This window comes from Nelusetta ayraudi, unplaced genomic scaffold, assembly GCF_046127955.1.
Source record: "Nelusetta ayraudi isolate G7.1 ecotype Tasmania unplaced genomic scaffold, CSIRO-AGI_Nayr_v1 ptg000006l, whole genome shotgun sequence".
NCBI classification, from domain to species: domain Eukaryota; kingdom Metazoa; phylum Chordata; class Actinopteri; order Tetraodontiformes; family Monacanthidae; genus Nelusetta; species Nelusetta ayraudi.
Genome location: NW_027466056.1, coordinates 2,582,501 through 2,595,028, shown reverse-complemented (window position 1 = coordinate 2,595,028; position 12,528 = coordinate 2,582,501). Strand labels below are relative to the sequence as shown.

General features: G+C 48.5%; 1 protein-coding gene across 1 annotated transcript in view; it reads right to left on the bottom strand.

The window, feature by feature from the left end:
- Positions 1–3,265: 3,265 nt before the first annotated feature.
- The window catches only part of LOC142880980 (NGFI-A-binding protein 1-like), a 10,863-nt gene continuing 1,600 nt past the window's right edge, over positions 3,266–12,528 (bottom strand). Inside the window, exons 2-8 of the mRNA XM_076014995.1 lie at positions 9,585–10,390; positions 9,150–9,283; positions 8,107–8,158; positions 7,681–7,800; positions 6,733–6,901; positions 5,378–5,539; positions 3,266–5,155 (exon numbers count right to left, since the gene is read on the bottom strand). Of these exons, the coding sequence (XP_075871110.1) occupies positions 5,079–5,155; positions 5,378–5,539; positions 6,733–6,901; positions 7,681–7,800; positions 8,107–8,158; positions 9,150–9,283; positions 9,585–10,388 (1,518 nt within the window). The 5' untranslated portion in view covers positions 10,389–10,390 and the 3' untranslated portion in view covers positions 3,266–5,078. The remainder of the gene's footprint in view (positions 5,156–5,377; positions 5,540–6,732; positions 6,902–7,680; positions 7,801–8,106; positions 8,159–9,149; positions 9,284–9,584; positions 10,391–12,528) is intronic.

Sequence of the window (12,528 nt, the reverse complement as noted above, 5' to 3'; positions counted from 1 at the left end):
AAAAGTACAAATGAAATCCAACAATTGGATCGGCTTGCATCACATCTAACAACTACCAACACTTGCCGTCTTCTCTTTTAATAAGCAACAAAAACAAAACAAGCCAGAAACAGACTACAGTCATCGCATGATCTTAAAAATAAAATATTTGGAATTGGAGGGGAGGTGGGGAAAAAATAATTCCCCCCTCCCCCCCCCCTCGCTAAAATATCTATTTGCCTATATTCCGATAAATTTGGAAAGATGTCTATTAATACCCTGTGTTTGTGCGACATCATGTGTAAAACTGCAGTACTGCATTAGATAACAGTGCGAATCTCGGCTGATCGCCAGCAGATGGCAGTGCGGCTTGCGAAGCAGTTGGAGCTACAACTTAAACCCTATTCAGGGTAAGGCCCTGGACAAGTCGCCAGTTCATCGCCGGGCCACATAGAGACAAAAAGACAAACAACCATTCACGCTCACATAGAGTATTCAATTGACCTCACATGCATGTTATCGGACTGTGGGAGGAAGCTGGAGAGAACCCACACAGACACAGACAGAGACAGACAGAGACAGAACATGCAAACTCCACACAGAAAGGTCCCAGGCCCGGAATCGGTGCTGCAAGGCGATAGCGCTAACCACTGCGCCACCGTGTCAGCCCTAATGGATACATTTCTGTGTAAAAATAAATAAATAAAATAAACTTATCAAAGTGACGGCCCAAATAGTCTTTTAGCAAATAATTAATCGTTCCAGCAATTTCATTATTATCTAAATGTTCTTTAATCAACAGCAACTGGCTCAAGTTAGGAGCAAAACTTACTTTTACAGTATAATTTCTCTGACTCAGTCAGCGTTTTTCTGATTCGTTTGACCTCCGTGGTGACCTCTGTGGGCGGAGCTTGATACTGCGCATCAGACACTGACCTGCAGTGGAGATTACTCACTGGGAAAGTTGCCTCACTTTTTTCATCTGTAGCCTCCCTTCCAACTTTTCAGGACGCCCTCGTTAACTCCGCCCGCCCAGCGGCTTCCCATAAGGATAAAAAAAACAAAAAACAAACAGATCCCCGCTGACCAATTACGCTCTCTCTTTTTTTTGGAATATGAAACATGTTTTTTCTTCTTCTTCCTTGCGCATCTGAAGAAAAGTTTCCGCGCAGAACATTCACGCTACTTCAAGGGAAAGTCCGGCAAATATTCTCACGTGGGTATATTTTAATTTGTAAAATTCCCCTCAATGTGATCAAAGGAATTCATTTCCACCGTTGGTTTGAGAAGCACAGAACTGGAACGCTGCCATCCTTTAATTACTGTATATCAGGCCACCTCTTTGCATTTTTATTTTTTTTTATTTTAGAAAAACTCAGTTGTTGTGATGTCACAAAGGGCCTCACGCACCTCTCCCAGGTTGGTGACCACACCCCTAGGCCAGCAGCTAGCTCCTCCCACTGACCCCACCTTGTTTTCGCTCCCATTTATGCGCAGACGGTCGAACTAAGCAGCAATTCTAACGAATGGCTGCAAACAGAGGGCTAAATACGGCTGCTATGATGATGCCCAAGAGGTTTCCTGGGATAATCAACCACACAAGGCTGCGTTAGATGTGAGAACAGGTAGATGTGTGAACTTTGACCCAATTTGACTGGATCTTTGATGGTCTGGCACCAGAAATGGACTTTTTCCCTCCTCTGCATTTGCCAAAACGTTAAAACTTCTCAGTCTGTCGACGCTTCTGATTTCCTTTTTTGATTCCCAACACCCAGGCCCTCTTCCACAGCCGGCGGTAGGGGAAAAAACAAAAAGGGCCCAGGGAGTCGAAAACCAGGCGAGTCCCTAACGAGGCTGCAGGAGGAGGCGAGGCAATAATTCAGCGACTCCCACACCTCCTCGGGAGCAAGTCGGCTTCCTGCTTCCCTTCTTCTTTTTTTTTCCCGAAAATGAGGGTGACGGGCGCGCTCGGCTCAGCAGATCCCTCCCACGCCGCTCAGCGGCTGGCTTCCGCCCACCGCCCCGCGGAGCCGCCCACCTTCCGGCCGTTGCCGCGGCAACACATCATCATCATCATCATCGCCGCCGCCATCATCATCGGTGACTTGCACCGGAGGAGGAGGTGGGAAGTGGGAGGAGAGTGGTGGTGGTGGTGGTGGGGGGGGGGGGGGGGGGCGAGGAGCGGGGCTGCCACCGCGGAGGGAAGGAGAAAATCTGACTTTGTGTGCGTGTGTGGTTAGTGTGTGTGAGAGAGAGAGAGAATGAGAGAGAGAGAGAGAGAGAGAGAGAGAGAGAGAGCGAGAGCGAGAGAGAGAGAGGACGGTGATGGGAGGTATGTGAGAGAAGGACCTGCGTCAGAGTGACTCATCGGCAGCTTTCACAATGTGTCGACGTGACGCTGATGCAAATGGCCGGTGCTCAGATTTATGTCACTCACACACGCACGCACACACGCATGCACACACAAAGAGGAGAAGAAGAAAGAAAAAAAGAAAGAAAGAAAAGAAAAGAAAAGCAGCCGAGCCGGAGAGGAAAGGAAGCTCCTTTAAAGGAAGCACTTCATTCGCTCACCCTGCAGTTTTCCTCAAAGGCAGCATTGTCACAGGCAGGAGTTTCTCTCTTATTATTTTTTTTATATAAGTGAAACTCCGCCCTGCAGCTTGACCCCTAATGTGTAATTTACCCAAACATGATCATCATCTTTGGCATTACGGTGTTACAGAGGAGAATATAACCTGTCATCAGAGCAGCACAAAGACCCCTCGGCCTCTCTGCTCCATTTGTCTGAGGCGGGAAATCAAACCAGGAGAACGGTCACCCCGGTGGTCTTTTCTCCTTCAGATTATTTGGTGCGAAATATCTCCTTGTGAGGTGAAACATGATTGGGATTTAAAATCTGTGTCTGATTTGGGGATCTGAGGAGCATTTTAGATGGATTTCAGCACATTGTGAGGCAGCAACAACATAGGAACACGAGCATCCAGAAATAAAGCAAAAATAGAGATGAGTAATTACTTGTAAATTTCTAAAAATAGATTTTCAGTTGATGTCCAGCAGAAATGAGGCGCTACTGGTTTATACACCAAACATTTTGACCCAGCCTGCTGCAATCAGGTTAGTTTGGAAATTCTGTGTGTTTGCAAACAATTTAGTCATTTAAAAAAAAACTTTTAGTTTGGTTTTCGTCCATCTTCTTACGTAACGCGCACTTATTTTGTGTTCCGACCTACTGACCGACCAACCGACCGGGACGAGGCGGGCGACACAACTGACGGCACAAGTGGAGTTTTCAAAAAAATAAAGTTTAATGTCCATGTGCTGTATAACAAATAAAATATATTAGTGTTTAGAAAACAGGTGCATACTAGGTGAAGCCTAATCTATCACTTGACAATAACACAGTGAGGAGGACGGTGACGGAAGCTCGGACATGCGCTGTGTTCAGGGTGCGGGGGCGGAGGAGGGGCGTGGGGGGGAGGGGGGGGGGCACGTCGTACAACAGTCACAAGTAAAGTGTTCAATGGAACCGGTCGGGGGCGACATCTCGCAGAATTTACCGCCGCCTCCTCCTCCTCCTCCTTTTTCCTCTTCCAGATCCTCGCCAACGTCCTGTGACCTCCCTTGCTAACTGACAGAAATATTGCATGTGCGCAGACATATTTACACAGAAAACACAGCGAACACTTATTTTGTCATGTATTTACGGCTAAACGGCAAAAAAAAAACAAAAACAGAAATGACAAAAAAAACAACACGCATCTGAAAGGAGCACTGGTGGCCATCACAGGTGGGTTATAAACACGGTCAAGAGCTAAGGCTAATTAACATAGTCATCATCATCATCATCATGTAGAGCAGGTTTCTTTTTTTTGTTTGTTTGTTTTGTACACCACATACTTCCACACGGTTGAAGTTTTTTTTCCTCAGAGACACTTATATTATATATATTTTTCTCTTCTTTTCTTTTTTTTCAAATCTGGGCTTTACACACATGAACACTGTTATTGACACCGAGAAATCTACAGCAAAGTTACACTTGACAAAAGGGCGGGGGGAACAACAACAACAACAACAACAAAAAGAAAACTACAAAAAAAACCCTGCTTGAGAGATTAGGCTAGCACTATTTGTAATCTTGGTACTATTTACAGACCCGACGCTGCTCCAGGAACAGTAACAAACAGGAGTTCCGCTGTTTTTTCTGCTGTTATTGTCTTTTAAAAACAAAGCAAATCATAAAAAAAGAAACAACGAAAAGAAAAAAACATGTCCACACAATCCTTGGCCTCCAGTGGAGGGAGGAATAGTGTGTGTGTGTGTGTGTGTGTGTGTGTGTGTGTGTAGGGGCTCTGACGACCTGTGGGGCCCGGCGGGGGCCTCGTTTGCACCCCCTTTGAAATTGTCCCTGCTTGCCGATTGGGTGGCTTTTCCCAGCTCGAGAGCAGTGTTTTGCTAAATTACAAAGCGAAATGAGCCAATTAGCTCGGCCTCCGACTCGCAACCAGACCAGGCTGAGGCAAAGTGACAGAGGTCCTCAAACACCACGCCCCCCCAACACCACCACCACCACATCCTTCGATGCCCAGCAGCCCACAGAAAAATTTGATTACCATGCGATCTAGGTAACACTTTGTCCACATCAGTCCATTAGGAGTTTAACTGGCAAACACCGAAGTCACGGCTGACAGGTACAGAAGTAATGAAGATCTGAAGCTTCATTTTTACTTGAGCTAACTTTTTTTTGTGAATCGTGCACCTAGAGGTAAATCTTCTCGCCTTTTTCTTCCACCGTGAGTCGCTCTCGCACTGCGTACCGCTAATTGGCGACCCGAGGGCTCCTTTGGCAACCTTTAAAAAGTACGGAAAAAAAACAACAACAAATCGACGACAAAACAGAACAAAACGAAAGGTCCAAAACCGAAGAAAAATAAATGCTATTCATGAGGCAACGTTGGTTGTTAAGGCTCTACTGCGGCTGTGCTTGCTTAGTATCTACTGAGGGTCGATAACTGCATACTGTCAAGTGTGAGTACGATGGAGGGGGGATGGTGGGGCCGGCAATGTTGAGGTGGGGGGGCAGGGTCACAGGGTGGGAGGCACTATGTGGAGTCTTCCGGCTCTGACTTGATGATTTTCTTCTCCACGCTGCCGGATGTTCGCTGCGATGTCCCGTTTTCTGAAAGGATGGAAGACAAAGACAGCGTCATTGGCGTAGAGCTCCGCTTGGCAAATACACCCTAGGCTCCGCAAACCAATTCCTGCGCTAGCACAACGCAATGAACTGACTTCCCAGCCCACCAGAGGGCGCTGTGGCGCAACACTCGCCATTCGCATTGTCCTATTTTTGTAGTGATTGATTTTTGACCTGATACGTTGTTGCAGCAATACGCCGACTCACCTGTTGCTGGTGTTTTGCTTTCATCCGTGTTGTTGCCGTTGCCGCTGCCGTTGTGGTTGTGGTTGTGGTGCCGCTTCAGCTCATTGGCCAGCTGCTTGCCCAGTGGCAAGTCGCCTTCCTGCATGCTCTGGCTGACCACCCGCAGGTTGATTGGCCGATCGTCTGGGGAGGGAAAACAAAAGAGAAGCTGCTATTTAGACGTTTCGGCCAATTTGTCCGCAACTCAGCCTTAATTTTTTCGTCTTCTTTGTGAGTCGTAGTTTTTTTTTTTGTCTTCTCAAATGAACTACAGTGGAAGTTGATTCCGACACCGTGAATCACACAGTGGGTTCGCTGCCGTCTTTTTGTTACCTTAAATCTCCGTTAAGCTCGACGCGGTGCAAACCAATTTTCCCGTCTCTGATTTTTTTTTTTTATTCCACAACCGTGTGACTCACTGCCGCCGAGTTCGGTCTTGATTCATCGCCTTCGCGGTGCGAAACTCACAACGGCTCCGGTGTGTCAACCCAGCTCAGAGCAACAATGATTTAGGCCAAACTGAACAAGCAGTCAAAGCAGTCAAACTACACGACACAAGGCCCATTAAGATTATTTCCTCTAATTCTTTTTAGTCTAGACAGCATGAAAAAAACACTTCTGTCAATTTAATTTTTTTTTTTAAAGCAATCAACTTGTTGAGCCAGTGAAAGTAGTTTTTGTGCAATTTGCCCAAAATGACAACAGAAGACATACCCTACTGACACAAACAACAGATTTATCTCAGACAGGAAGCGAAGAAAATGACAAAAAGGACAAGAACTGACAGAAAGGAGGAAAAAAAACAAGGAGGAGGAAGGAGAGAGAGAGAGAGAGAGAGAGAGAGAGAGAGAGAGAGAGAAGGGGGCGGGACGAGAGAGGTAGACCGACAGAGAGGAATGGAAAGAGAGAGAGAGACGCCCCCCTCCAGGCAACTGGCTGGAGGTAAACAAGCGTGGGCGGGATAATTACAGGTGCATTGTGGGATTCGTGGGTGCAGCGATATAATGAGCTGTCGGGAGTGGGTGAGGGTGGGGGATGGGGAGGGGAGGAGAGACGGGGCCCCGAGCTGAAGAAAGATCCGAAATAACGACGCGTCTCTTCCCCCTTCCTTTAATCCTCACTGCTGCGCTTTTACAAAAAAGTTGCATTAAAAGAAAAGAAAAGAAGAACATTTTGAGATTTTGGAGGGAAAAAAGGAAATCTTTCTTTTTTTGCTTTGTTAGCAATTAGACGTCATAAAAAAGTAGCAGAAGAAGAAGTGGGGGAGGCAAAAAAAAAGCCCCGTTACGTTTAAGTTTAAAAGCAGTGGAGTTCACAGGAAGAGGATGGTAGCGTACCGTGGTTCACCCGCCCGCCGTCGGCTGCGGCCCCATTGGTGTTCTGGGCGTCACTGAGGTACTTGAGGGCGGCAGGGGGGATCCTCCAGTCCAGCGCCTGGAGCCGCTCCTGGACGGCGGCATCCTGCAGGATCTCCATTTGCCGCGCGAGCAGCCGCTCGAGCTGGATCTGAGCGGTGGCAACGCAATCGCACAACAGTTAGCCGGAACAAATAATAGATGGATAAATAACTAAATGAAGCAGCGAGCAGTCAGAAACAATTCGAGCAACACTCTTGTCGAGTTGGTCAACAGAAAAAAAAATTGTCCCAAAGAAATGCTTATCAAAATGACTGCCCCCAAAGAGGCAGTTGTGAGAACTACAGTCTCAAAAAACAACAAAAGCCACAAAAACAAAACAGTCATTCAGAACGCCTCAAGCTCTGTTCTCTTGATGAGCACTTTGCGTGTGTGTGTGTCGTCTGCAGCGCAAACGCAGACATCAGATCTTTTCCTCTTATCATTCTTCCTCTTCCTTTGCAAGCTGACAACTTGAAGCTCAGACAGCTGGCGAAGCAGCGGCAGACCAGACGCCATCACGTACGAACGGAGCGTTTTTGTGTGTGTGTGTGTCTGCCACAGTACAAACACACACACTGGCACGCTTGTGCTTTCCTCCTACCAGCCGCCTCTAATTGGGGGACGAGTCTCAACTGCTGGAACCCAATTAAGGGCTTAAATTTGGTTGGGCTCAAACTGGATCAAACTGGATCAAACCCGATCTAACTGGATCCAACTGGATCGCCGCTGCCGCCGTGGGGAGAAATCAAATCAAATCAAGTGTCCTCCCAGATGGAGGACCACAACTGTGTGATTCTTTCAATCATTACCATTCAATTTGCGATGAAGCCCCACCCACCACCACATGCCCTGCCCACCGTGCCCATATAAGGCATGTGAGGCCTCTACCTGCAGGTTGCGGCCGACCGTCTCCTCCCCCTTGGACTTGGCGCAGGCCAGCTGCTCCCTCAGCATCTCTTGCCTCATGTGGATGGCCTGCAGCGCCTCCTGGATGTCGAAGAAGTTCTCCTGCAGGGGGAGACGAGGATCAGCGTCAGTTCCGCCACGTGTTTCCCATCAGCGAGGGCCGGCTGGCCGAGCTGAGACGATCCATTCAGAGGGTCGGAGCGCCGGGAGACTCCCGCACTCAGAGGCGGCTTTGTGTTTCCGTGCTGATCTCTTCCGGCCACCAGGGGCTCTTTTTTTTGGTTTTATTTTTTTTAAAAGTACTAGTGGATTAATAACTGTGTCCACAAATAGAGTGCAACTAAAACAGGAAGCGCCATTTTGTAAAAATTCCTGAGAAAAATTTCCAAAGATGTGCAACGCTCTCACCTCTGTCTTGATTCTCTTTGGCGACGGCTCGTCTCTGTCGCCGCACCGAGACCTGCGACAACACAACGACAGGAAGTCAGGACAAGACGACAGGAAGTCTTGGGGTGTATAAGTATTTCTTAGTATGCCATATATGTCATATTGTGTTGAGCTTTGGGGAAATACATACAGAAAATAGTTATTAGAATAATAAATAAAGTTCTAGTGGTAGAGTGTCTGCCCTGAGACTTGTAGGTTGTGGGTTGGATCCCCGGCCGAGTCAAACCAAAGACTGTAAAAATGGTACCCATTGCCTCCCTGCTTGGCACTCAGTATTCGGGGTTGGAATAATTCCCGGGCGCAGCACTGCTGCTGCCCACCGCTCCCTCAGGGGATGACGGGTCAAATGCGGAGGACAAATTTCGCATCCTTCGGGATGTGACAATCACTGGGACTTTAACTTTAAAATTCATAGATATAGTATACTTAAAAATACTATTTTGAGTAAAGAATAAAAATCTTCCGGCCAGTAGTCTAAGTTTTTTTAAATTGAGGGAAAAAGAAAGGGTGGAGTTGAGTGTCTGAATTATGCAAGGTGAGAACCAAGGTTGAATATAGATGTTTCTCTTTTGGGAGTTAAATTTTGGAATGGGATCAGTGACTATTTGAAAATGTGTAGAGCTTTCTTGAGTTTAAAAAAATGAAGGGCAACATTATAAGGATAAATTTTCCTGATTATAAGGATAAATTATTAAATTGTGAATTAGTTATGAAGAATAATGTAAAGTATATTTTGTTTTGTTATAACCGGGTAATCATGTGGACAGAATAGGCAAGAATAAACTTTGGTTTCAGCCTACTCCTTCATTCATTTATTCATTTATCAACTAAAGGCAAAAATCACACAATTGCTCAACAATCACAACATTTTAAGTAAAAGCTATCAGTATCAGTAGTTAATTGTTATTACCGAAATCCAAAATCCTCTAGTTCAGCTCCCTTCCCTTGCTGTCCTGTGTGTGTGTGTGTGTGTGTGTGTGTGTGTGTGTGTGTGTGTCTCTTACTTGCTGGTGCGGTAGGTATACTTGTAGGTGACCTCCCTGGAGATCTGCCTGGCCAGTCCGAACAGCTCGTCCCGCCGTGTCAGCAGCGCTACGTCCCTCATGCAGAGCTGTGCCGCCGCCTCGTTGACCGTCAGCTGTGAACACAAAAAAACACACACACCGGGGTCAGTGTGTTTCCTAATCAAGAAGTCGTGACCCAGATTTATTCCGCAGAAATAACAACGCTAGCCCAATTTCTATTATGTCGAGTAAAAACTACTACTACTAGGTAACACTTTTGGGGTCGCGACCCATTAATGCAGAAATGCTGGGGGCTAACCCAGGCATGGGGAAAATACTGCCCGGGGGCCATATACATATTTCACAACCCGGTGTGGCCCGACCAGTCCAATAGTTTGCCCACCCCTGGCCTAACCCCTCCTCCTCCTCACTCACCTCGTGCAGCGTGAGGTGCTTGCCATCGCGGCGCTTGGAGTCGAAGCGCCCGTAGATGGCGCTGTACTTGCGGATCTCCTCCTCACGCCGCGGCTCGCCCTCGCCCATCTCGAAGATGTGGCCGATCATCTTGCACAGCTTCTTGTTGGCGCGCAGCTGCTCCCGCGCCTCGCCTGCGTCGGCCCTTGCTGCCAGCGCCGGCGCCATGCGCTCCACGCACTCCAGCACCGACTGCACGGCGGCGCCGTCCAGCGCCTCCAAGGTGTCGCGCGCCAGCGCCGGCGGCGGCGAGGAGGGCGAGCCCAGCTCGGACGGCGACGGGCTGTGTTCGCTGTCGTTGCTGTGGCCCGACCAGAAGCGGGAGGCGGCGGCGTCGCTGGCCCCCGGTTGCAGCGGCGACCCCGCCGACGTCTTTTCCGGTTTGGCATCGGCACTCCTGGGCTTCACACTGGCGGCGCGCTCCTGGCTGCTGCCGGTGGCCAGCAGCGCCGTAGGCGAGCCCTCGGGCAGCTTGTACACGGGGATGCTGCAGACGGGCAGCGACGCCAGCGGCTGGTTGAAGAGCGCCGGGTTGGTCACCCAGTCGCGCAGCGCCTTCTGCAGGCGGCGCACGTGCAGCGGCTTGCTGGCCATGCCCACCAGCGCCATGATCTCCAGGAACTCCTCCTCGCCGGCCTCGCACAGCTGCTGCACGTCGTCGCCGCCCTGCTGGATGAAGGCCTCGTAGTAGTAGAGCAGGTTGGCACGCTGCAGGATGCGGTAGAGCTGCAGCTCGCCCAGCGTCCTCGGCAACACCGCTGCCATGCCTGCAGGGGGAGGAAGGGGGCAGCCATTAACCGAGGGATTTTCAAGTGCTATATAGTGTAGCTTTAAAGAACGATATGATGGATGTGTCATAAGAAGTGGATATGGGGCTTTTGATGTGGCAGGGCAACAATTATTATTATTTATTTTTCTTTTTTTTTTTACTAGAGGCCACTCGAGGTACTGCATCCGAAATCTGTAGAGCACAACACAAAAGTATTCACCTGAAAAACGGCTAACAAGATACCTCTGACCTAAACCACGAACCATAACAAATCTTTCTATTGTATATTTTTAAGTCATGGACTTTTAAGCGTTATAAATTCTGAAGTCCAGAAACTCCCCAAAGGAGAATTTAAAAAAAAAATATTCCCAGCGTGACATCACAGCGCTGTGTGTGCATGCTAAATTGCGCTAAGCTCAGATAGTGAGCGGTGGCTGCAGATCTGAAGCGAATAGATGTAACTTCCGAACTACACAGACCATCATGCTTTGCTCTCTGCTGCCTTTCCAAAAGATGTAGAAGGGGAGGAAAACAGCGCTGCACAAGTATTTGTGCCTTCCTCCATGTTAGACCAGGAGCTGCTGTTTCTATTATGGGGGGCAGGTTCCACAGCGTATCAAGCTCCTCCTTTTTTTTTTGTTTCCTGGATGCCAGATAAGCCTTCATCTCTGGAAGAACCACAAAGCTATTCGCTAGCCAATCAGCCAGAGACAGCGAGGATTGTGGGCTGCCATCTCTCGCAGCCGCAGCCGCAGCAGCGTCTGTGCACTGCGGCTGTGCGGCTGCGAGGCTGTGAGGGGCCCCTGCTAGCAGAGGAGTGGCAGTGCTGGGAGCACCACATGCCTCTCTCCACCCCTGCACGACGCGTGGGCGGTGGGCTCGCCTCGCCCAGAATAGGCCCAGGGATCTCAGGCAGACAGGCAGACAGGCAGGCAGACAGGCCCGGCCGTCGCTCGGCCGAAAAATGAGCGGATCGACCGACGAGACCGACGGGACAATGGGGAGCAACCGTTCGCCAACTGAGTCAATGTGAAAAATGTATGAAAATTAGTGTTTTCTGTCGACAGCAAAACAACAACAACAACAAAAACACACTTTCAGAGCTCCAAATGGATGCACACTCCCCCAGACATCCGGAATTTTAAAAAATTTATCAAAACGCAAAGCAACGTTTCAGTAAACGACCTGTTGTTTGCTGATTTAAAGGCACCACGCTGGGAAAAATCCAGTTTTCTACTCACTACTCTCTCTGTCCTCTGCTTCCTCATCTCGCTCCACCTTTGAGAAAATTTGAGCGTTACAAATCTGGCTAACAGCCCTCTGTGATGTCACACAGGGAGGGGAAAAACTGGCACCTTTCCCAATTTCTTCTCCAGTAAGATGTTTCCAGCTTGTCTATTCCTTCTTGCTGCTCGTACACCTACCTAACGACTCCCCACCCACACACGTACACACACACCCCTCCACCCAGGCTGGTGAACACACCCCAAAGCACCTGAAGTCTGCGGAAGTCTGTCGAATCTCTGATGGAACGGAAACCTTGTTTCGATGGGTTTCAAATCTAAGGCTTTAGCAGGAAGCTAACACCGGAGGCTGTAGACAGAGGGCTAAATATGCAGGCTTTTGTTGGATCATTAATCCTGCAGGTCGACTGAGATGACAAATATATAAATATTTTTTAAAAAAAGCATCCCACAGCAGACACGAGGTCCCTGAAAGCACCAGCCGGCCTTTAACTTGTAAACTCCTGAAAAACTGTTGACGCTGCAACGACGATGTGCTTTTTTTTTTATTTTCCTTCGGCCCTCCGAGGGGGGAAAAAAATCTAAGTGTTTGTGGGGCGCCCAGAAGAGAACTCGATGACTGGAGCAGTAAATAAATGACCTCAGTGTCCCTCCGAGAGCCGTAAACACATCTGCTGGTCTGGCTGACTTTCTCCAGCTTCCGGAGGAAAAAAACAACAAGAAAACAACAAAATTGGACGTTTCTTTCATCCTCACTGCCATTTACCGTCGGTGGCATCCACCAGGGGGCGACCCAACCGGAAGAAGCTTTAAACACAACATCGGGTCTGACAATTTATGATTTAAGTGAAATATTGAAAAACCCCAAAGGACCAATAGAGGCTTTTTAGCG